Raw genomic sequence first — 20,801 nt, 5'->3', positions numbered from 1 at the left:
GCCCCCGTCTTCCATGACAAAGGCATATTTAAACCTGGGCCATGGCGGGGGCCCGGCGGCTGCTGTTAGCACGGCGGCTGCGCGAGGGGGTAGCGGAGCGGGACATGAACAGAGAGACAATGACGGAGGCCATGTAGCACGCCCAGCCGAACCAGAGGAAAGCAACAGAGGCCTGGGCCTCACGGCAGCGCTTTTCCTTGTTGTTTGAGCCATTGGTGATCTCATTCCTATTGAGGTAATCCTGTAGAGGGGTCAGCGTCAATCCACTCTATTACATATTCACTGCGATCTGCGATCCTGTATTCAAGTTCAACTTACCGTGTTGCTGCAAGAGTGACACTCGAGCTTCGCAGCGAGGGCGATGGCAGCGCAGAAGAAGAAAATGCAGTTCAGCACGTCGAGGACGATCATGATGATGGGGTGGAGGGCCCAGTCAAGGTTGAACGAGGCCGGGACCAGGTAGAACAACGTGAACATTGAGAAGACCGATGTGTAGATCGCGTAGTTTACGGTCCCAGGGTTCCCGGCGAAGGCCTCGGCGATCATATTACCGATGAGGGCCATGATGAGCAGGGACCATATGAACTGCGAGTTTGGTTATTAAACGTGCGACACATAGCTCTCTAGTGCGAACATACCTCCCAGGCTCTGAGACCAAGCTGCACACCTCTAAGACCCATTTTTGTAGATTTTAGATTAGATTTTGGGTAGATGGCGAGGCTGTAGGGGTATAGAATGCGATGCGGTAAAGAACAACTTATAGAATTCAACAGTGTACAAGAGCTATGGGAAAGCGACGAGGTTATAAATCGGATGCTCCGGAGCTTTGGTGATGACAGAAGCAAAATCCCCCAAAGCTAAAAGTCGGCTCTACGTCATGCATCCGGGAATGAGCGGCCTTATTGGACTCAAGTGGATGTAACAGCTCTAGTATGTTGAAGATGAAATCATGAAGGTTGCACTTTGGTTAATGATGAGTTATTGACTGAGTTTTTTCTTCTTGACTCCCCCCACTTTCAACATTCCAGTGAATTAGATACATCCATTGCATGTTTAGTATCATTTCTGGGTTTCCCATTGCATTTAACGCAGCTTTATACCAATATTTAGTGACTTGATAAAAATGATTTAAATCCAATCCGTATATATAAAAAAAGAAGCTTTATATATACAATATTAAAATTAAATGACCCAAAAAAATTTGGATCCAAGGGGTAACCCTCGACTTTGGCGTTATTAGCACTACATGCTAAGTTATGGTTGATGGGGATTGCCATTTTTGCTTTATATTCCAACACTAGATACGTCCTTCAAGGGGCTTCCCATTTGAATGAATCCTACGCATATTATCTGCTAGCATAAATAAAAATGGCTTTCAATTGGAGTGTAACCATGCTCGATCACCGTTTCGATTACTAGTTTTCCTTGAAGGCGCTTTGCACGGATCCATATCTAGAGAGGTCAGCATTTATATATTCCAGATCCACTCATACATGACTCACCCTTGAGGACACTGGCTACCCAATGCAACACTACCACTGCGCATGTAGCAGATCTTGGCTTTCTGGCACGCGGCTGTAGTACAATTGGGACTCTTGACACTCCGCTTCCCCTGGTAAGTATTATGCAGACCAACAAGCTCCACGTCCTTCTCCATGCTTTCGGTAACCCGGTGCCAAAAGGTCGCGTTCAACGGCGCATCGTCGTCCCACCCAGCTGCAAGGCCATATGCATCGCGGGTGGAATATTCAATCTCAAATGTCGGACCCGTGTACTCAAGAGTTGGGTAGTTTGATACATTGCTGTAGAAGGTGTATGCTTCGTAGATGTTGAAGTCGCCCGTGTCGACTTCGTACAGACGGAAGCCACTGTTCAGGTTTGTCAGAGGGGTTATGCTGGGCATGATCCAGCCGGTGGTGAGGGCGTTGTCTGCATCCTGCACAGTCCCGTTGTTGGCATAGTAAATCATGAATTCATCCTCGTGGGTATGCCCGAAGAAGATGTTGGCAATGACATGGGGCGAGTAGCGGTCCACGATCTGGTAAAATAGATCGGTCGGGTTTGGGAGTGCATTTGTCCCGTCCCAGCCACTGAGGACGTGGCCGATTATCCAGACACGCTCACCGGCATCCTCCGCCTTTTGCAATTCCTCGATCATCCAGGAGAATATCCCAGAATTATCGGGGTCAGTGGTGTTGATGAAGGTCAAGATGTTGTGTCGGTACCACAAGTCTAAAAGAGTGAGTGGACAACCCCCAAATGAAGTGATGATAACATACCGGTGTTGAAAGCAATGATGCGCAGTCCGTAGCGTGTCTCAACAGAGTAACCACCATAATGTGTTCTCGCTTCATCGGCGGTCTTACGACTAATCCATCCTTCATGGCGCCACAGTCCAGCCAGGTGCTCATAATTCCAGCTTTGCTGTTCCCCCAGACGTCCAGGGAGATTATGAGGAGAATCGATGTTTGCAGGACTGGTGTCATGATTCCCAAGTGCCGCAAAGACAGGGCCAGAGAGATAGTGTTTAAACATGCCATAAATGCTGGTCTCTGTATACTGAGTCAACGCTTTGGATATCTGGGATGCCGGATCATGCGATACCAGATCGCCCGTATAGAGCGTCCATGCAAAGTGCTCGTCGTTTTCCCCTTTACCAGTTCCAGTCAAAGGGCCAACAGCTTGTAAAGCAGCGAGACCCAAGTCATATGGGGTATCGCATAGGAAAGACCCATACGCGGAGGCGGAAAGCAGTGGCTTGTCTTCGGAAATGTCGTTGGAGTTGTCACTCCGACAGCAGAGGCTAGACGTGCAGTTTGCTTCGGAACTGACAGCATACCGGGCATCGAGATGAAAGTCTGACAGATGTAGTACCTTGACTCGCTCCCCACTTGCTTCGGGGACTCGGACATCTGCAGGTTTGGGCTTGGGGAAAATATTGGTCGTGTCGAGCGGGTTGGTCTTTGGCGCGCTGCAATACTTGCTGCCGAGAGAATGGCAGATGTATTGACCATCCAACCCTTCTACATCAGCGTATGCCAGCACTTGAGTCCAGATAGCACCGAAGGTGTTCGTAGCAAATTCTTGCTCGCATGTCTCATTGGCGTGGAAGCGAAAGGCCTTGCACAGGTTGACCATGGCATTGGGAACCCAAGCTGGGGCATGCAATGCTGCAGGCTTCGCTGCGGCTAGGGCGTTCTTGCATTTGGTGCAATCATCTTCGGAGCAATTTGACTTGATGATGTTGGTCACATTGGATACTGCTTCCTGAACCAGCTTATACCTCTTTTTGGCAGGCATATGAGTTCGCGGCACAGGGAAGTAGACCTCATCCTGATTGTCCGGGATATTGTCGGGATCCGTCAACTCGTAAGGGAAGGTGAGGTCCAACACGGGGTCATAAAGGATTGGCTGGGGTTGTTTGGTTGGCTGGGCTGGGGAAAAGTAGTAGGATCTGCCATTGACATTAGCAGACCTTTCTACTCGAGTCACCGGAATGTCAACAGTAATCATACGAGAATGCAGAGGTCGGAAACCCAGCAGCAGCCACATAGGACGAGTCTCTTGGGAGCGAGGCAGCAAAGGCAAGATTCAAGATTAGATTTGTAGTCCCCAGGAGGACCAGGAGGGCTTGCATCTTGAATAAACCCGAGTGCCCCATTGGTGCAGGCGATTGAGATAAAACTGAAGAGAACGGAGAGAAGATGGAGAAAGGAAAGGAGCAAAAACAATGAAGCTTTAAAGACTTGATGCAGGTACGATGCACATGGCACAGAAGGTATATCTGAGTAGAAAGTGATGTTGACAACCCAGCTTAGAACAATCATGTTATTTTGAGCTCGAGTGGCTTAGTATCTAGCATATCTTCATTGAAATAGTCTCTTAGAGACCTCTGATTTTGATACTTAAAAAACAATGGTATCACATTTCCGAATTACACAAGCCTAGTCAAAATGCACATTTAGTTTCCTGAGAAGGCTTAACTTTCAACGCTGTTCTGCATGGCCATGTGGTACAGGACCACACGACAGAAGACGCACACACCAAAACCGTATTGACTACCCCATTCACAGCGGGTGATGGGGAAACATGTCAACTTTTAGACGGCGCATTCCTGGTGTGTCCGGGCGGGAGGGCGGTAATAGTGTGACTGGCTCGAAGAGACGGGGGCGATCTGCTCACGCTCGTGTTGGGCATCCTGCACAGGAACAATACCCTGCTTAGCCTTCCCAAGGAGCATCGGGAGAAGGCAGAGAATGCACAAGGTGAGTGATAAGCGGGATCTGAGTGAGACCCGGAGAGATGCCGTGGGATTGCGAAACTTGGGGGTCAAACGGGCCGCGTGCTGTGAAGTGAGCAGGCTGGTGCCTTGGAATTCCGGAGGCTGGGGAATTCGAACCCTATTCAGCTTGCCGACTTTTTGAATGTCGGAGGCGACATACTCGATTCGGCGGTGGTGAGAAGTTATTTGGTGGATTCCAAGAAGCGAGCGACAAGTATCAAATGTATTGCCATGTCGCTGCACAACATATATATTGGACGTCCACATTTCTTCGTGGGCATGGAAGCAATCAACTTTGTACAAGTTTCATCTGAAACTTGCCAAGTATTGAAAGTGACGAGGATGGGGTTGCGGGCACAGAGACGAAGATTGGCGTGCTGATATATTTTGCCGTTTTAACCCAGTGGAATGCACCTGTACCAAAGAAAATGGGTACCCTGGGATCTTGCTCAGACTCGGCATGTTCCCGCGATGGGGTGTCACCATGGCTTGGCACGTAGACGAAAACTGCAAGTACCAAGAAGCGCCAGAGGCCACAGGGCGTAATGTATCGCACCCACCACCCAGATAGTTAAGAAAAAAAGAACCCAAGGACGATCTGAAGACCGACCTCTACGGCCCAGTTTAGTCGTGAGAGCTCTTGGAAGATCCAGTAGAAGGGGCCTGCACACAGACAAGTTCAACCATGATATCATCTGGGCCGTCCGGTGGTATGCTATTGTAGGAAGGGGCGCGACTGATGATGGCCACTGCCACTTGGGAAGCTTGGTTGTGGGCGTTCATGTTATCAAGATACCAGACCTGCCAAGGCCAAGCGCCCGAGCCAGGTGGCATGATGGTGACGTTCTGATCGGGGACACGTTCCCTGGCGAAGTCTAGAAAGGTCAGAACATTAAGCTAGGAAAGAAAAATAATCGACATACCTTGGACTGGAATAGACGCGACGTCAAGAGTGGGCGGCGGGCACCCAGGCAGCGACGGCGGCTTCATCAACATCTTGTTGAGAACTACCTCGAGAGGCTTGGAATAGTACTCGCCCGACACAGCAAGACGATATATGCCATTCTGTAGGGCACTCTTAAGATCACGGGAACAATCATCCCCCCAAATCCCATCGCATCCATTGTTCGCCCCGGAAGGGGTACCAGTCAAATTGCCAATCCTGAGACCGATTTCAGAGGTGCGATTCGAGTCGACAGCATTTATATTGATATTCTTATTTTGATATCCCAACCAAAACGCCGTCTTGGTCATGGGGCCTTCGCCTTTGCCGGAGGAACTGGCATCGAAGCCGTAGTAGAGCGTGACAGGGTCCGGGAAGAGAGGGTTGAGGTCGAAGCGAATTGCAGTCTGAGCGAGCGAGTCGATGCATCCGTTATTCCAGAACGAGCAGAACTGAGCCGATACAGTTTGGAGCAATATCAACAGGGTTAGAAACCCGTTCATTTTGAAAGCCATATCCAGGGGAGGTTATGTCCAGCGAGAGTGACCACGGAGGCCCTCAAGAGTCAGGGTAATCGAAAGCAGATGTATTGCAAGTTCATTACGGGGAAAGGAGGTAACAAGAAAAAAAGGGAGATTAACTGATAAAAAAAGGCTGTCAAAGCGAAAGCCAGGGAAACAGGTCCCCGCAATACTTAGGGTCTTAAGGGAATGAGGTTTAGTGTCAACAGAAGTGTGTAAGGAAAGCTTCTGAACCTTGGAAAAAGGAAAAATGCCAAGAGAAATACAATACAAATACAAAGTACAATATACAAATAAAGGAAAGTATTGTATTTAAATTGCGTTCGAACATTCCTGGGAAACTCGGGTACCTGCTGGGTACCTGAGAGGTACTTGATGCATGGTAGTGGAGTAATAAAAGAGGCAAGTCCCTTTCAGGTACCCCCTTGATTGGAATATTATTTTCCGCTAAACCAAAATGCCCCAATTTGCTAAACCAAAAAAGGAAATTACTGACGACGATCAGTCAAAAGGGTCAAGCAGGGTCCAACCACTTATATGCTGAATTTAGTATGTACTCCGTACTGCCTATTGGTATGATGTATATCCTTTCTCTTTTAATTAAGGTCAGATCTTCCTCAGATCAAAGATTTGCATGACCTCATCATTCCTTGGGTACATTCTTAATAGCCAATAATAACAACCAATAATAGCTAATAATAGCGTGCAACACTTGCTATCCTTGCCTGTCCGATAGGCCTGAGATGTAATAGCTCCTCTGACGTAAGAAAAACCGACCAGAAATACTCGGAGAATCTAACTGCGTCATCTGGTTTGTAGGGTCTAAGACACACACTCTTATTGGTGGTCGGTCGGGTTCGCGTGTTTTCAGCCAAGGAGTCTTGGCTGATTCGGCTGCCCGTTAGCGTGCAATTATGTGTATCGCAAGACAAATCCACTTATTCCATCCGGTATTATTTCACAGTTACCTACGGAGTAGACTCCCTTGGATGAAATCCTGAGGAAAACAAAATTAATGGACTGGAATGTCGGGCTACCTACCTAAAATTTTGGTATGCACATGTAGTCCTCGAATACACCTCCAGGGCTGGGCATCCCCCCCGGCCTGAACCCGACCTATATAGTCTTCTTGGGCATCTTAAATGCAAAGAATATACCAAAAAGTTACCGCAGAATACCCAAAAACAAAGGCAACATGATTTCATATTTTGGGGTAATTATGTAAAATAAGAACGAAACTTCCTAGGGCTCCCAACAATATTAAGTCGAACTCAAAGATGAGAACCGAAAAGCAATCGTGAGCTAATATTGGCGGTTCATGATCATGTTACGATTGCGAAATGTTATTTACACGTTTTCGCACCACAGCCTGCGATTCAATGATAGAGGGAGCAGGTCTGCGGAATGTGCCCCCTCTCGCGTGTTAGGCTATTATCGGATCAGCCACAGGGTATAGGTCATTCATTTGCAGGCGAAGCCGAGTATTGTGTCGATGGCCCTTACAACAGACAAGAGATGTGGCATGTTTCATGTCAATGCGGAATTGCCGGCGTTGCCGGTGGCGCCTTAGTGGTTTCAAATGATATTCGTGGCATTGGTGCACCGTTCGTACGTGAATCGGCTGTCGCGGGGGAAAAGGTAACAAGTCCAGTCAAATATGGGGAACAATGGCTCGGATTTCCATGCTTGGAACTGCTTGAGCAGCCATTCACCACGGTCTCTGGGTCGTGCTTACGGGGGATTTGGGCAGGCCATACATTCATCTCCAGCTAGCCGCCGTTGGTGACGACATTTGCAATGGTCTGCAGCTTGTTGGCGGTGGTCTCAAGGTCATCGTTAGCAGTAGGCAGAGGGACGAGGAAAACCAAGTCGCTGAAGGTGAGGCCATTGTTTGTGGTGGTGTTGGTAGTCTCCAACTTGTGGGCCAGCTCCATGCTTGTGAAACCTTAATAACGGTCCGCTGTTACGAGTGGGAAAGCTAGTTGTCGGGAAACATAGATATACTTCAACGCTCGTTTTTGCTTCTGATTGGTATCAGGTACCAAAGTGAGTCAAGATGATGTTGTTGGATGGGCTATCACACAATGCGCCCAGCGAAAGAAGATATTGTCGACGCCTCGGAAATGATTATGAGACTTGATGATATACCCAATCACTAGTCGTCTGCACCTGAAGCACCTTGGTTTAAGAGGATACAGTTTCGTTCAGCTCCATAGAATATAGACCAGACAGTAGTGATGGAAACCCCCACCCAGAGCTGCCCAGAAGACAAGGATAGAAAATTGATGCATATTGTACAATGAACCTTCAAATGAGCGTTAAACGTGCTCCTTAATATACATGTACATCCCAGAGGCTTTGCCTCAAGCAAACAGATAGACCTATACAATTTCGAATATCAACAATCAGAAAAGATTTGTGGGAGAGTTTCAATCATATCCCCACGCCAGAACTCCACGCTTGAAATCAGAATGCAATGATGGGTAAATAACCCAAACAAAAACAAGACAATCCAAAACAAAAATGGATGTCAATCACGACTTGTCGTTTTCAATAGAACGGTCCTTGCCCTGCAGCCAGACACGCTTCCACGGGCCGTCAGGTCCGAAAGCTGCTTCTCGGTCTTGGCGCATGCCTTCTAGGACACCGACAACACCGCCACTGCGCAGGCGCTCGAGGACAATGTTCATGCCCTGCTTGCTCTTCAATACGGCCTCCTTAGTTCGACTCACACCAATGAGCTCAATGGTCCGCTGAATGCCGGCAGTGGAAAGGGACGAGAAGAATCCTTTGCGAGGCTCTTCGTCTTCATGGTCACCAGTGTCGTGCTTTTTCTTCCCAAGCAGCTTGCCCTGTCCGATTCGGGAGCGGAAGGTAACCGTAGTCTTGACACTCGTCTGTTCGGAATTTTTGTCGACGGCCAGACCATCGAGAGCTAGGCGGTTTTCCTCGGAGGGAAGCCGCTTATAGCATTGCTTCTCAACAACGCTCAGGATGCCCGTCCACTCCATGTTGCGGGACTCAGTCTCCATCCACCCCTCCTTGACATCAACAATGGTCTTCTCAAGGATGTAGCTCTGACCGGAACTGTCCGAGCCTCCCATGCCTTTTGGTAGGAGCTTTAGGATTCCAGATGGGACCTTAGACTTTTTGAGGTGTAACCGGATGGTGTGAAGACGCTCAGTCTCGGGGTCAACGTATCTGTCGATGACATCGGTTGTCAGGACATGGCGAGAATAAGGGTTGGGGTAGCGGAGGAAATAGGCGAGGGAGACGGCGGGAAATGAGTAATCGTAGGTGAAATTATTTTCGAAAAACTTCATGATGGCATTCGGTAATTCATATAGATCGATTGATTGAGTAGCAGAAAGGAAAGAGCAAGGAGTTGTCTGATCCAGTACTTTTTGCGAAGGCGAGCGAAAGGTAGAAGTGGGGCCCAAGAGGATGAATAGTTGTTCCGAGGGAAATCAGATACTGGGGATCACATGCTTCTCACGTGGTCCGGGGATAGACCTATCATCGCCTTGCAATAGCTAATGATGTATGTAATTCCACTCTTCTATGTTTTTCTGAAGTCGAGGATCAACTCTACGGGGATAAAGAATCAAGGGAAATTTCTGTATAAGTATGAATCCCCCCAAACTGTGATGTAAGAAAGTCATGTCTCGGGACGGACTCTCTATACAGAACTTTCATGCTTGCTACCTGCTAAGATGTTTACATATGTACATATTACGGGGGAAAAAGAATAAAAACGATGCCTCATATCTCAGTCTGCCTCAGCAGATATGGTTTGAACGATTGAGAAGGGAATACTATCGTGGCTTTTGTGGTCTGGCATTGAAGGCAAACGAGGCATCATAAATTCCTATTCTGCCCAGTTGGTAACTAAATAAACACCATAATAGATAACCTAACGGTACCTCCTCTCTTTATCTCTCTCCATATCCTTTTCTCTGCTCCCTCTCTCTTTTACCTCATAAGCAAGCCGGTCTGCACTCACATAACTTTCAAAACCTTTACCCGTTTCTGCATAGCAAGCCAACCGTCTTCCTGTTTCTCCACACTAATCATCTTTCCCCTCCGCTGCGAACATATTCTCCACATTCTCCATCAGAACATTAACAACACTGCCACACTCTTCTTTCTACGTCTCGCCAAGAAATGTCACTCCCATCCGGCTGTGGTGTGTGCGGCAAGAAAGATGGAGTACTTCGCTGCTCTGGCTGCAGAGTGATGATGTACTGCGGTGTCGAACATCAGACTGCTGACCGCCAAGAGCATAAGTCTGCTTGCAGCGCCATCAGAAGATGTCGTGTTGCTATGGAGAAGGAAGAACACGCCTTACGGGCTCATCCAGGTGATATATTCACCCACGGTGTCGGAAACTTCTGGAAGATCCTTGAGACACGCCCTTACATGGGAGTTCGCGCTGCCCTACCTAGGACTATGAGCCTTGCTAGGAATGTCGAATCACTCCAGGCACAGCTCGGCATCCTGATGGAAGACTTGCGGCTCTGTCGAGGTGACAACATGGGCTCGCGAGACGTCATCCCTGGCCTGATGATTCGTCTCCAACAGGACCAGGAGTGCTACGATTTTCTGAAGTGGTGGGCTACGACCGGCCGGGATGACAACTACGATTGGGGCAACAGTACTCTGCCCTACCTTGACATCAAGAACGCCAATCCCCTCGAGTCAGTCGATATGTGCTGTGATAGGATGATTGATCTATCTCATATGGTTACGGGACCCTGGTCAAGATCAAAGTGCTCCAAGTGCTCTTCAAAAACATGGGATCTCCTGATGGAAGTACTGCCCGTATGCTGGGACTTGGACTCAAACCTTCGACTGTCGCCAAAAACCCCAATATCGCTAACTGTGGCGATGGACGGCTCGAAATCGTGAAACTAAAGGCCCAGATTTGCACATTGTACGAGGCCGTCCACAAATTGAACCCCCACTTTTGGCCCGCCCTTGTGAACCCAGGTGAGCACCTGGAGGCCAAGCCCGTGATGTTTTCGATTGGGAGTGTGGAACAGATGCAGTTGACCTTGAACTTGACCTATGAAGCATGGCACGAGGCTCCCGGGGCCATTGCTGTTATTCAGATGGCCATCGAGGGTAACCTTTGATGAAAATCCCCACCAACGAGAATTATTCTGATGTCTGAATGAGTGGGAGGGTGGTGACAATGGCTTTCAAGTATCATGCCACCCAAGTTTGATCACCTGGGATCGAGATTATTTTCTACACAAGCATAATGTTGTAGTTATTACTCAAAAGAATCCCTTTAGCGATGACATCTGGGGTTATGCACAATGAGAATCAAAGGAAATGATTATTCAAACAATCCAAAGTTACATAAATGTGGAAACGGGTAGAATAGACCTTTCTGATTATTTTAGGAGCCATCCCGGTTCTTTCTATAAAGAAACCATCAGTCTCTACTTATTTATACCTCCCCGAGCTGATACTGGCCTTTTAAGTCCACCCGCAGATATTTCCCGAGCTCTAGAATTCGGATCTACCCCTCACCTTGGAACAACTGCATCATTTCGCAATCCACCATGGGGATGAAAGCTCGCTGCCAATGTGGCAAGATTCAATTCACTACACCGACAGATAAACCTCTGAAACTCTGGATTTGTCACTGTACAGAATGCCAGCACCAAAGCTCGTCTGCCTTCGGCATCACCGCAACCTTTCCCTACTTCGAGCTCCCTGAGTCAGTCTCCGGTATGGTCAGCAGCTACACTCGATTTACCCTCAAGGGCCGTGATATGGAGTGCCTTTTCTGCAAGGACTGTGGCGCGCGACTTCTCCATCGCTTCCGGGATGCAGTGCCTGCACCTGGCGAACAGCCCGAGTTTTCTGCAATTACCAGCGTGAAAGGTGGTTGCTTGGAGGATCTGAGCAAAGAGATGCTGCGAACTGCAGTTCATATCTGGTGTCAGGAGGCGATTATTGATATCCCTGAAGGCGTGGAGAAGTGGGATCAGGCACCGCCTCAGCCAAATCCCTTAGTAAACTAAGTCTTTGGTATTTTGAGAGAGAGAGAGTGCATCCAAATTGATCCAGTTGCTTATTTCCAAGCAGTTACAAGAAAAATATGTATGTCGTAAAATATAAACACTTTGTAGGAGAAAAACATGCCCATGATTATACTCCCGTTGAACCGTGGGTAACCAGCTACCCAAAATCATGTATCCTATCCAACGACGGAAGTCCAGCCATTATCGATGGCGATAGTCGCGCCATTGATCTGACCGGCGCCCTTTCCATATGTCATGTTCACACAGAAGCCAGCAACCTCATTCACGTCGACGTGAGGAGCTTGAATCGCCTTGAGGATACCTACCAGCTTCTCATAACCCTCCATATGCATTCCACTCTTAAACGCATCAACAATGTTGGTGTCCATGCCACCCATCATCAAGGCATTGCACTTGATGCCCTTGTTGCCATAGTAAGCGGCCGTGTTCTTGGTCAATCCGACCAGACCATGCTTGCTGGACGTATAGGCAGCACCTAAAAAAGTTAGTCAATCCCAGATCTAGTAGAAAGTTTTCGCTTTTGATAGAACATACCGCTAGCCCATCCAGCCTTTCCGGCAGCAGAAACAATATTAATGATGCGCCCATCAGGCTTCGGCTGCGCCAGCATGTTGCGAACAGCCAATTTACTCAGCAGAGCAGGGGCAGTGAGATTAATCGCTATGACGCGCTCCCAAAGCTCCATGTCCAGATCGCCGATTGGGTCGAAGTGGTCCATGATACCGGCATTGTTGACGAGGACATCAATTTTGCCGAATTCGCCAATTAGCGTTTCAAATAGGCTCTCCACTTCGTTGGTCTTGGTGATATCGGTTTTAATGGCCTTCATGGACCCCTTGGATGAAAGTTCAGCCAAGGCCTCCTGCAGACGTTCCTCGTTCACATCACAGATTACGACGTTGGCGCCGGCTTCGAGGAAATGGGTTGCAATTGCTTTGCCTAGGCCGCCGGCACCGCCAGTGACAAGGCATGTCTTTCCCGCAAGGATTTGTTCAGGCATTGTGAGTGATGAGTATGATATTGATAGGAGTAATGTTGTGCGGGAGTTTCGGCAGCGTCAGTTGAAACCGAAATTGGATCTTGTTTAAATATTCTCCATTCTGGCAACGGAAGGCCTTGTACCCGCTTTCCGTTCACCTTGGTCATGGTGGTCTCCGCTTTGGGCTTGATAGTGTCGGCTCAGGGGCCACGTTTTCTGGGGTACATCCGACCCTGAAGCCATCGGACCACTCTCAGCGGTTGGCCTTGCCGAGTGGTAATATTAATACAATGGGATACAGGTTTCCATATGGGTCTGGACAGGAGTGATATGCGGGCTATGTGTATGTTTGTTTTGGAACTGTAGGGGATCGAGATCAATCAAGAAAATTCCACCACTGTGATATATTGAATGAGACTCAAGTGCGATTCGGGATTTAAGCTTCTTTGGGAAGGGTTGGCCTATAAATTTACATGCAATACTTCATACACATCCGGGTAACGGGTTGAAACATTGAATTTATGCAGGGCCCGCAATTTCATGTGAGTTTAATACCCGGAAGGGTGTCCATCCGAGAGCCCTAAGCCCTGACTTCCTGTTTAGTGCGGCCTTCTAATCCATATATCTACCTAGTACTTCGTTTGTAGTCTGTAGTCATGTATACGATCTTAGCGTGAGTTGATTTAGGATAAAACTTGTGAGCAAAGACCTCTCTCACATCAACTTGTATTGAATCATCCTTGAAGCCTGTGGATTGTACACTGGCAGGAGCACACCAGCATCAAACATCGGACTGGATCATGATGGCCTCAGGCAGGCATGAGGCTATCCATGGATTGGGAAGGCACGTTGTCTCCACCTGCGAATACAAACCCCCCTCTCCCTTCAGTTTCTCTTCTTTCCCTTCCTCCCTTTTGTCTTGCAGTCTAGACATACAGTTTGTGGTGTATTCAATAAATGTATCATTCTCTTGAATCGCCGCAGCGATATCAATCACGGACAGGTATGTAGAAGCAGCTGAAGTGGACCCTGCATCTGCTGGAATGGGCGTTATGCAAGTCGGCGCCATAGAAGTCCCTAGCTGCCGTTCAGAGATACAGAGGGCATTTAGAAAAGCCGTTGTTACCTTGTTGAAAACGTGCAGTAATATGGCTTTGGGGTCTAGCATTCTCCCATTAGACTTGTTTTTTATTGCTACTTCTTGGTATCCTAGGCTTGTACCTCGGGAGGGTGGGCGTGGATGACATCAGGGCTGCTCTGCATATAAACAAACTTGACTTAGTAAGGTTACAAAGTACAAGTGCTCCTGCCTTCATATTTCCATTAGTTCTGCTTCCCCATTCTCAAACCTACACTTGTAACTCCCGCCATGCCCAAGGGCCCCTCAGTTCACATCTGTGAACATATCCAACTTGCAAACTTTATGACACCGATTAATTGCCACCGGTGATCTTGATCTTGATTTTGTGTTTTCTCAGGGCAGTGCATAAGCATGGACCTCGCATGAGGACATCTCGGGCACTTTAAACCTTGACACTGAAAGACACCCCCCAAATCAAGGACGACCAGAGCTGAGGGGCCCAACCGGAATCGATGCACAATCTCCGCCCGTCGCCACTTCCCGCCACATATATACTTCGAGAAAGAGAATTCGAGAAATCGACAGATCACCCATTGGCAAGGGCGCACAAAGCCAACTGGCGGTCTGGATCTACGATCAATCCCCACCCCCGACATCATCAAATCAGCAATAAGCCCGAACCTACAGCCACACTATGATCGGCACTAGATCCCAATATCGGTGTACATCGCACTCCGTACATGTTAGAGTTCGGCGAGAAGGGCGGTATGGTGTGAGACCTACCCCATCAAACTAATACTGGTGACATCAAACCGGACTATGGCTCTCGAGTGCAGGAGCATCGTGGAACATTTTTTTCGATTGTGAGAATCGGGTCGCTCAGTTCCGGAATTTTAGGGCAAATGTTAACTGTTAGCCCGTGAGGTGTTTGATCTACCAGGAAAAGTTTATGCGGTATAACATGCGGTATAACATGCGGTATAACATGCGGTATGGCATGCGGTATGGACTTGGCCAATTGGCTCTCGCCATGGGGCTGGGGCAAAGCAGTGGGGATTGGACTTCATATTTAGGCCGTAGAGATTTCATTGCCCTCCAAAGTTATATCAAGAGAACAACCCTGGAGTTAGACTTTATTTCCAGGATGGAAAGTGGGGAGTGTATTCTATTTTTTTTTACTATAACGATAACCAACAGTGATCATGTTCGCCTGCTTCTTGTTGGGCAGTGCTGTGGCCTATACCCTAGTCATGGTTATTTATCGTCTTCATTTCCACAAACTCAGTAGGTTCCCAGGGCCTCGCCTTGCTGCTGCAACAGGTTTGTATGAGATTTACTTTTCCGCCTGGGGTCCGGGCATTTTCGAGTATGAGATTGAAAATATGCACCGAAAGTTTGGTATGCCATCTGGTATCTATGAGAGAGTTATTGAATCTGACCCTCTTTTTAGGTCTCGTCGTTCGTATTACTCCCGATGAGGTCCACATCCAAGAGCCGTTCGGGACTTTTAGGTATTCGGACGGCGGGGTCAAAGGTACTCGGGAACTGGAATCTGGCCATTATCGACCAGGACGCAACACCCATAGTTTCCAGTACAAGAGACCATCAATCTCTCGAGTACGATCGATGCTCCGAGTGGAAGTCAATCATATTATCAACAGCTTGATTGAGAAGCATCAAGTGCATAGAATGTTTAGCTCAAGGCCTCGGTTTTTTCTTGTCTCCCCTTGGAGTGAGAAAAAGGTTCAGCCCCTCGGAGAAAGCGTTGAAGACGGAGATGCTCGTTCTTAGTCTAAGTTTCCAACACTTTGACATCTTAAGCCGCCGACATCACCATTTTTCTGGATCCGAGGTGGAATTAAATTATGAATGGGGACCCGTGACAATTGTTGACAATGAAAGACCTGGAGTTGAGCTTGATGGTTCACCCCGGAAATGTGGAGTCTAAATTTTGAGGCGAATGGCAGTTCCACCAAGAGGGTCTCGGCAGTTGGATTTCGGGGGAAAAAGGAAGGGAAATATCAAAGAATCTGCGGAGACAAGCAACTGTGGAAGATCCGAGGTCAAAGAAAGCTCAACGTTCCAGGCTTTTTTTTTGCGGACCCCGTCTAATCGCCCCGCTTCGGCGATTGTTCTTTTTTTTTTTAAGAGCAGCCACTTAGCGCGATCGCGCAATTCCTCTGCATCCCCTGATTCTTATCATCTCGCACATCTGCAAACACATCGTATATCCATTGAATCACCATGGTATGTTCGCGGCCGTTTACTCTTTGCAAATTCCTTGACTGCAAGCCCGGGGATACCGCGAAGGTCCCTGCAGACCCCAAGACAGAGAGCTAACACAATTGCATCTGACAGCCTCACGCCGACTCCTCTTATTTCATGCCAGATAGCTCCAAGGCAGACATATATGAACAGCTCTTGCTGTCGACACAAGGTCTCCTGGACGGCCAGCGGAATTGGGTTAGGTGAGTTCACACAATCCAAACAATGCGCGCTTCAACAACTGCGAGAACCCTTGAAAGCATGATCGCTAATGACCCACCAGCAACCTCTCCAACGTCGCTTCTCTCCTTTGGCACGCCTATGCCTCCCTCCCCGCCCCCTCCTCCTCGGTCAACTGGGCCGGATTCTATATTCGCGATGACAAATTCCCAGCTCTCGCTTCCCCGGTCTCCTCGCCGCCAGTGCCCGGTGCACCCAGTTCCGGTGGTGTGATTATCTCAACTACATACTCTTCCTCGGAGAACCAGCTTCTTCTCCTTGGGCCGTTCCATGGAAAGCCCGCCTGCCAGCAGATTCGCTTCGGCAAAGGCGTTTGCGGTACTGCCGCCGCGAAGCAGGAGACTGTTATTGTTCCTGATGTTCTGACCTTCCCTGGGCACATTGCATGCGACGCAGAGAGCCGCAGTGAGATTGTTGTGCCTATCTTGGTTAACGGAGAGGTTAGTCCTTATTCCCCAGCGACGTTGGCGCGGTTTCTGGAGACACAATTAGCTTTGGGAGGAACATACTCACATATTCATTCATAGACTGTCGCTATTATTGACGTCGACTGCACCGAGCCTTCTGGATTTGACGACGTGGACAAGAAGTACCTTGAGAAATTGGCCACATTCTTGGCTGAGAACTGCGACTGGTAAAAGCGAACATAATATCTTTTTTTATAATGGTTACGAAAGACACGGGGGTTAGGTAAATGAAAATTCTTCGGTTTATGATCGCGCATCTGAGTGGCTGCTGTTAGCTATTTGGGCGCAAAAGCCTAGTAGGTTCTCTTTTTACGCAGAGCCTGCTCCCACAGCAGGCTCTAGTGTAGCGCTCACTCCTCACGCAAAATACTGCGCATGTCTCAATTACCCATGAGCCACAAATAGCTCGTCGTGGCCAGCCGATCAGTTTGCCAGCGCCGGTCTCTGCTTATAGGGTCATACATCAACTCCCGCCCGGTACCAAAACACACTGAATCCGACCTTGGTGAGATCAGTTTGCCTCAACAAATCCAACACGCATGTGTTTCCTATTGGAAAGCTGCCTAGAATCAAGGCTCCTAGCGAAGTAGTGTGCCAGAATTCGTTTTCAGAAAATCGCCCTAGATCCGTACCGTCTGTGCAACGTGCAATGTCGACGCGAACGAATACCTGGTCTGCTTGGGGTCTCATCTGCCTATCTTGGACGTGGAATGACTGAAGCAATAGTCGAAGATCACATCAAGGAACTGGCCCTTGCCATCGCTCTTCATGTAGATCTATGCCGGGGTCTGAAAGTTTCATCCTCGTGCCGTACTTTGTAATTCTACTTGCGTTGTCGATCGCAGCCTTGTTTATTACAGCTAGCAAGTGTGTTACTGATATATATGTACTGGATACACTAGGAAATGGCATCGTAGCACGCCTGAGGTAGTAGTCAGTGTCGGGGCTTGAGTGCAATATGCGAGCTAGGGTCACCATCCAGAGGGCTATCATCCTTATCATCTGTGGGGTACGACATAAGCCCTTGCCCAGTGTTGTGTTCGTTCACATTGGCGCCTTCGAGCGCCCGAAGCTCGGAAGTGGAGTCGTGGCTGACAGGTGGATCCATTTTGTCGTTGAATGCTGACCATGTACTCCGTACGGAGTACAACGTAGGTATTGATTTGTCTATGAGCTGAATACATGTATGGCTGCACTTTGGCACTTGGATAGGGTGTTTCAACTCTCCAGGTTCAATACATGAACCACTTCTTTACGTCACATCTCAAGCTTTTCTTATGTTTGGACTAGATTACCTGGGCGCTTGTACCCACTATGTATATTGTATTATAATGCAGGAGATGATCGGCGTTATAAATGAGTAGCCTCGGAGATTAACATGTCCATGACTGCATTTGACTGCCAAGTCTCGACGCGTGTTGGAACAGATCTGCATGGCACAATCAGAACCTAAGCTTCAGAATCCCTTCAATCTACGATTGGTCGTAGAATTTATATCGATCTGAGGCCTGACACCATGAATAGTCCACACATAGTTACTTTCTGCAAGCGAAATGAAGCCATCCGTCGAAGGCGCAAACTGTGTAGATCCGGGGATTACGGATATCGGTTTCTCCAGGTGCGGGAGTGAAAATATCGCCGTTAATATAAATTGTATGCTGTACAATGTCAAGTACTGTGACAGGGAAATAGGGGAATTAGGAGAATATTGCTATGTTGTATGCGTTGCAGCTTATATTCGCTGCGGGGGTGGAATAGCCCGATGTTACATTGCATGTAGAATATAACCACTCAAGGGAAAGCTCAAGGCATAGAGAGTGTCATCCAACTCGGAGCAAACGATGATATTATGACCCCTAAACAAAGTTGATTGCAAGAATTGGATCTCGTTCCCAAATGTCAATGCTAGGGGAACTATATTGTATGGCATGGTTCCATCGGTTCCACAGTATTGCAGATCGCCATCTATACTGAACATGTTAATGTTTCATCTTGATAAGAACATTAACGATCTTCAAGGTGGATGCAACAACAAGTATAAAGTAAGTCTATAAAGGAGAGGCATAGAACCACCGAAGTCTCACTCCCATTCCCATTCTCAACAACCAATCCTCTCAAGTCCCAACACCAACCAATATGAAGTTTTCCCAGGCCTTTCCCTTCGCCCTCACGCTTCTCCAGCCCGCCAAAGCCCTCGTTGGACACTCCTGGTCTGTGTCCGGCGTGAGCGAGGACGGCATCCGGGAAATCACCTTCCCCATCAACATCGCCAACGCACCTCACGAAGAGGGCTTCTACTTCGCCCAGCAATTTACCTTCGCCGGGCAGTCCGACGTGGGCTACACAGGCCTACAGCCTCAAGTTGACTCCTCGGCGGGCTCCGTAGTTCACGCAGCCTTCTCCAGTTTTGTTCCTGGAAGCACCACCACCGACGAGAATTGCAGCGATGGTGCCGACGGTGGCGCTGGCGTGAGCTGTGCTGTTAATATTAACGGCACCTACGCCAACACCTATAACCTGAATGTCAAGAACTCAGAGGGAACCACCTGGGTCGGCACATTGATTGATGCTGTCACCGGCAAGGAAACCCATATTGGCTCTTATACCCTTCCTGATACCACTCGGGGTATTGAAGGGAGCCAGTTGGGCTTTGTCGAGTATTTCGTTGGCACCGAGGAGTGCGGCGACTTGCCCAAGACCGCCGTCACATTTGGCAACCCCATCGTCGAGGGTCTTACTGGAAGCATTGGTGTTCCTTATGAGTATGGTGACTGTGTTGAGAAGTCTGCCTTTGAGACCCACTCTGTCAAAGATGGCGTTGAGATCTCTGTCGGATTCTAAACATAGGAAGGATAATTGGCTGGGCTGAGCGTTCTTTTGGTCGATGAAGAATGGTTGCATGGGTTGGATGGGGATATGGAACGTGCAAAGTACAAGTATATATTCTTTTGACGGCTGAACAAAGACCATAAGTTCCGCTTCGTTTTGTGATACATAGATCTAGGAGTTTAGAAAAACATGCGAAACACATGACAAGGAAAAACGCAACCCTACACACTTCATATAGGCCATAATAGGGCTCCCAATATGACCGATGGATGAATGAGGCCACATCATTCTGAAAACATTCTGTTATATATCTATAATAGAAATTCCCATCCTTTCTGGTAGCCTTATCTGCTGATGTATGTGTCTAGAGAACGTGGACAAGAGTCATTTGGTCATTGAGATATAAAGCATCATTGAAAGCTATCTTCACGTGTATCCTATCTGACGTAAAGATAACCTTGGAAAAATCCATGAGATTCTGATAGCAGTCAGTCTACCCAATCGACACAGATACCACACTAGTGAGCCATAATATAGGAAGTTAAAAGAGAGTGAGAAGAGCAAGGTCTATATATATAATATAGGCAGATATCTAACTGCATGGTGGAATATGAGAATAGAGATGAACTGTTTGAATAATCAAGAAGCTATCAATTCATGCAAAAACAACAAAAAGAAAGACAACAAAGGCTGATGATCTGCAGAATGAATCGGCAAACTGCGATATGATCCTAGCAAGCACTAAGGTGGAACAGCAGTCATCTCGTACCAGAGCCTCAAGAGCTCCATCCATGACCTCGGCACATTAACCTTGAGCCCTTTCAAGGTTGAAAAGTGTCCAATTATAGAATTTGACCATGTTGCTGTACACTGTAGGTTCGCCAATGGAGTCCATAGGTACAGGACGGGGGCTGCATTTCCGTCTTTACACTTCATATAGCTGTCATATGCACTCAACCCGGTCAATCATCCACACCCCAACATTATCCTGGACACCTAAAGATAATTCCACGGTGGCCAGACACCTTCAAGGTTGGAGAGCTGGGCGAAAGACCCCTAGAGGAGCACCACAAGTATGTAAGATTGTGCCCGAGGAGATGAATAGCTATCTCAGTGCCAAGTCCTTTGATAGAGACTG

The 20,801-nt window shown here is 48.0% G+C and overlaps 11 protein-coding genes across 11 annotated transcripts; 5 read left to right on the top strand and 6 right to left on the bottom strand.

Moving 5' to 3' along the window:
• Positions 1 to 28: 28 nt before the first annotated feature.
• Positions 29 to 680, bottom strand: N7517_004385 (MARVEL domain-containing protein; the record flags this gene model as incomplete). The annotated part of the gene is made up of 3 exons (XM_056722115.1): positions 29 to 241; positions 319 to 585; positions 639 to 680. The coding sequence occupies 3 exons, from the start codon at positions 678 to 680 to the stop codon at positions 29 to 31; spliced, it is 522 nt and encodes a 173-aa protein (XP_056578365.1).
• Positions 681 to 1,415: 735 nt separating this feature from the next.
• Positions 1,416 to 3,784, bottom strand: N7517_004384 (PPN1 endopolyphosphatase family protein; the record flags this gene model as incomplete). Its single annotated transcript, XM_056722114.1, has 4 exons — positions 1,416 to 1,452; positions 1,503 to 2,232; positions 2,280 to 3,454; positions 3,516 to 3,784. Coding segments are annotated over 4 exons (2,211 nt in total), but the record flags the coding sequence as incomplete, so codon positions are not given.
• Positions 3,785 to 4,099: 315 nt separating this feature from the next.
• On the bottom strand, positions 4,100 to 4,549 carry N7517_004383 (uncharacterized protein; the record flags this gene model as incomplete). The annotated part of the gene is made up of 1 exon (XM_056722113.1): positions 4,100 to 4,549. The coding sequence occupies one exon, from the start codon at positions 4,547 to 4,549 to the stop codon at positions 4,100 to 4,102; it is 450 nt and encodes a 149-aa protein (XP_056578363.1).
• A 357-nt stretch (positions 4,550 to 4,906) lies between these two features.
• N7517_004382 (uncharacterized protein) lies at positions 4,907 to 5,728 on the bottom strand (the record flags this gene model as incomplete). Its single annotated transcript, XM_056722112.1, has 2 exons — positions 4,907 to 5,157; positions 5,206 to 5,728. The coding sequence occupies 2 exons, from the start codon at positions 5,726 to 5,728 to the stop codon at positions 4,907 to 4,909; spliced, it is 774 nt and encodes a 257-aa protein (XP_056578362.1).
• Positions 5,729 to 8,280: 2,552 nt separating this feature from the next.
• N7517_004381 (MSF1 domain protein) lies at positions 8,281 to 9,069 on the bottom strand (the record flags this gene model as incomplete). The annotated part of the gene is made up of 1 exon (XM_056722111.1): positions 8,281 to 9,069. The coding sequence occupies one exon, from the start codon at positions 9,067 to 9,069 to the stop codon at positions 8,281 to 8,283; it is 789 nt and encodes a 262-aa protein (XP_056578361.1).
• Positions 9,070 to 9,910: 841 nt separating this feature from the next.
• Positions 9,911 to 10,881, top strand: N7517_004380 (zinc finger MYND domain-containing protein; the record flags this gene model as incomplete). The annotated part of the gene is made up of 2 exons (XM_056722110.1): positions 9,911 to 10,489; positions 10,510 to 10,881. The coding sequence occupies 2 exons, from the start codon at positions 9,911 to 9,913 to the stop codon at positions 10,879 to 10,881; spliced, it is 951 nt and encodes a 316-aa protein (XP_056578360.1).
• A 435-nt stretch (positions 10,882 to 11,316) lies between these two features.
• N7517_004379 (GFA family protein) lies at positions 11,317 to 11,781 on the top strand (the record flags this gene model as incomplete). The annotated part of the gene is made up of 1 exon (XM_056722109.1): positions 11,317 to 11,781. One exon carries the CDS (start codon positions 11,317 to 11,319, stop codon positions 11,779 to 11,781), a length of 465 nt encoding a protein of 154 aa, XP_056578359.1.
• Positions 11,782 to 11,957: 176 nt separating this feature from the next.
• Positions 11,958 to 12,802, bottom strand: N7517_004378 (SDR family NAD(P)-dependent oxidoreductase; the record flags this gene model as incomplete). The annotated part of the gene is made up of 2 exons (XM_056722108.1): positions 11,958 to 12,277; positions 12,337 to 12,802. 2 exons carry the CDS (start codon positions 12,800 to 12,802, stop codon positions 11,958 to 11,960), a joined length of 786 nt encoding a protein of 261 aa, XP_056578358.1.
• A 2,262-nt stretch (positions 12,803 to 15,064) lies between these two features.
• N7517_004377 (uncharacterized protein) lies at positions 15,065 to 15,653 on the top strand (the record flags this gene model as incomplete). Its single annotated transcript, XM_056722107.1, has 2 exons — positions 15,065 to 15,260; positions 15,313 to 15,653. The coding sequence occupies 2 exons, from the start codon at positions 15,065 to 15,067 to the stop codon at positions 15,651 to 15,653; spliced, it is 537 nt and encodes a 178-aa protein (XP_056578357.1).
• Positions 15,654 to 16,106: 453 nt separating this feature from the next.
• N7517_004376 (GAF domain-containing protein) lies at positions 16,107 to 17,005 on the top strand (the record flags this gene model as incomplete). The annotated part of the gene is made up of 4 exons (XM_056722106.1): positions 16,107 to 16,109; positions 16,221 to 16,330; positions 16,411 to 16,807; positions 16,895 to 17,005. The coding sequence occupies 4 exons, from the start codon at positions 16,107 to 16,109 to the stop codon at positions 17,003 to 17,005; spliced, it is 621 nt and encodes a 206-aa protein (XP_056578356.1).
• A 1,965-nt stretch (positions 17,006 to 18,970) lies between these two features.
• N7517_004375 (uncharacterized protein) lies at positions 18,971 to 19,675 on the top strand (the record flags this gene model as incomplete). The annotated part of the gene is made up of 1 exon (XM_056722105.1): positions 18,971 to 19,675. The coding sequence occupies one exon, from the start codon at positions 18,971 to 18,973 to the stop codon at positions 19,673 to 19,675; it is 705 nt and encodes a 234-aa protein (XP_056578355.1).
• Positions 19,676 to 20,801: the final 1,126 nt, after the last annotated feature.

This window comes from Penicillium concentricum (assembly GCF_028827145.1).
Source record: "Penicillium concentricum strain IBT 3081 chromosome Unknown utg000002l_segment0_segment0, whole genome shotgun sequence".
In the NCBI taxonomy this organism is placed as follows: domain Eukaryota; kingdom Fungi; phylum Ascomycota; class Eurotiomycetes; order Eurotiales; family Aspergillaceae; genus Penicillium; species Penicillium concentricum.
The sequence above is the reverse complement of the archived record's forward strand: the minus strand, read 5'-3'. Positions and strand labels throughout refer to the sequence as shown.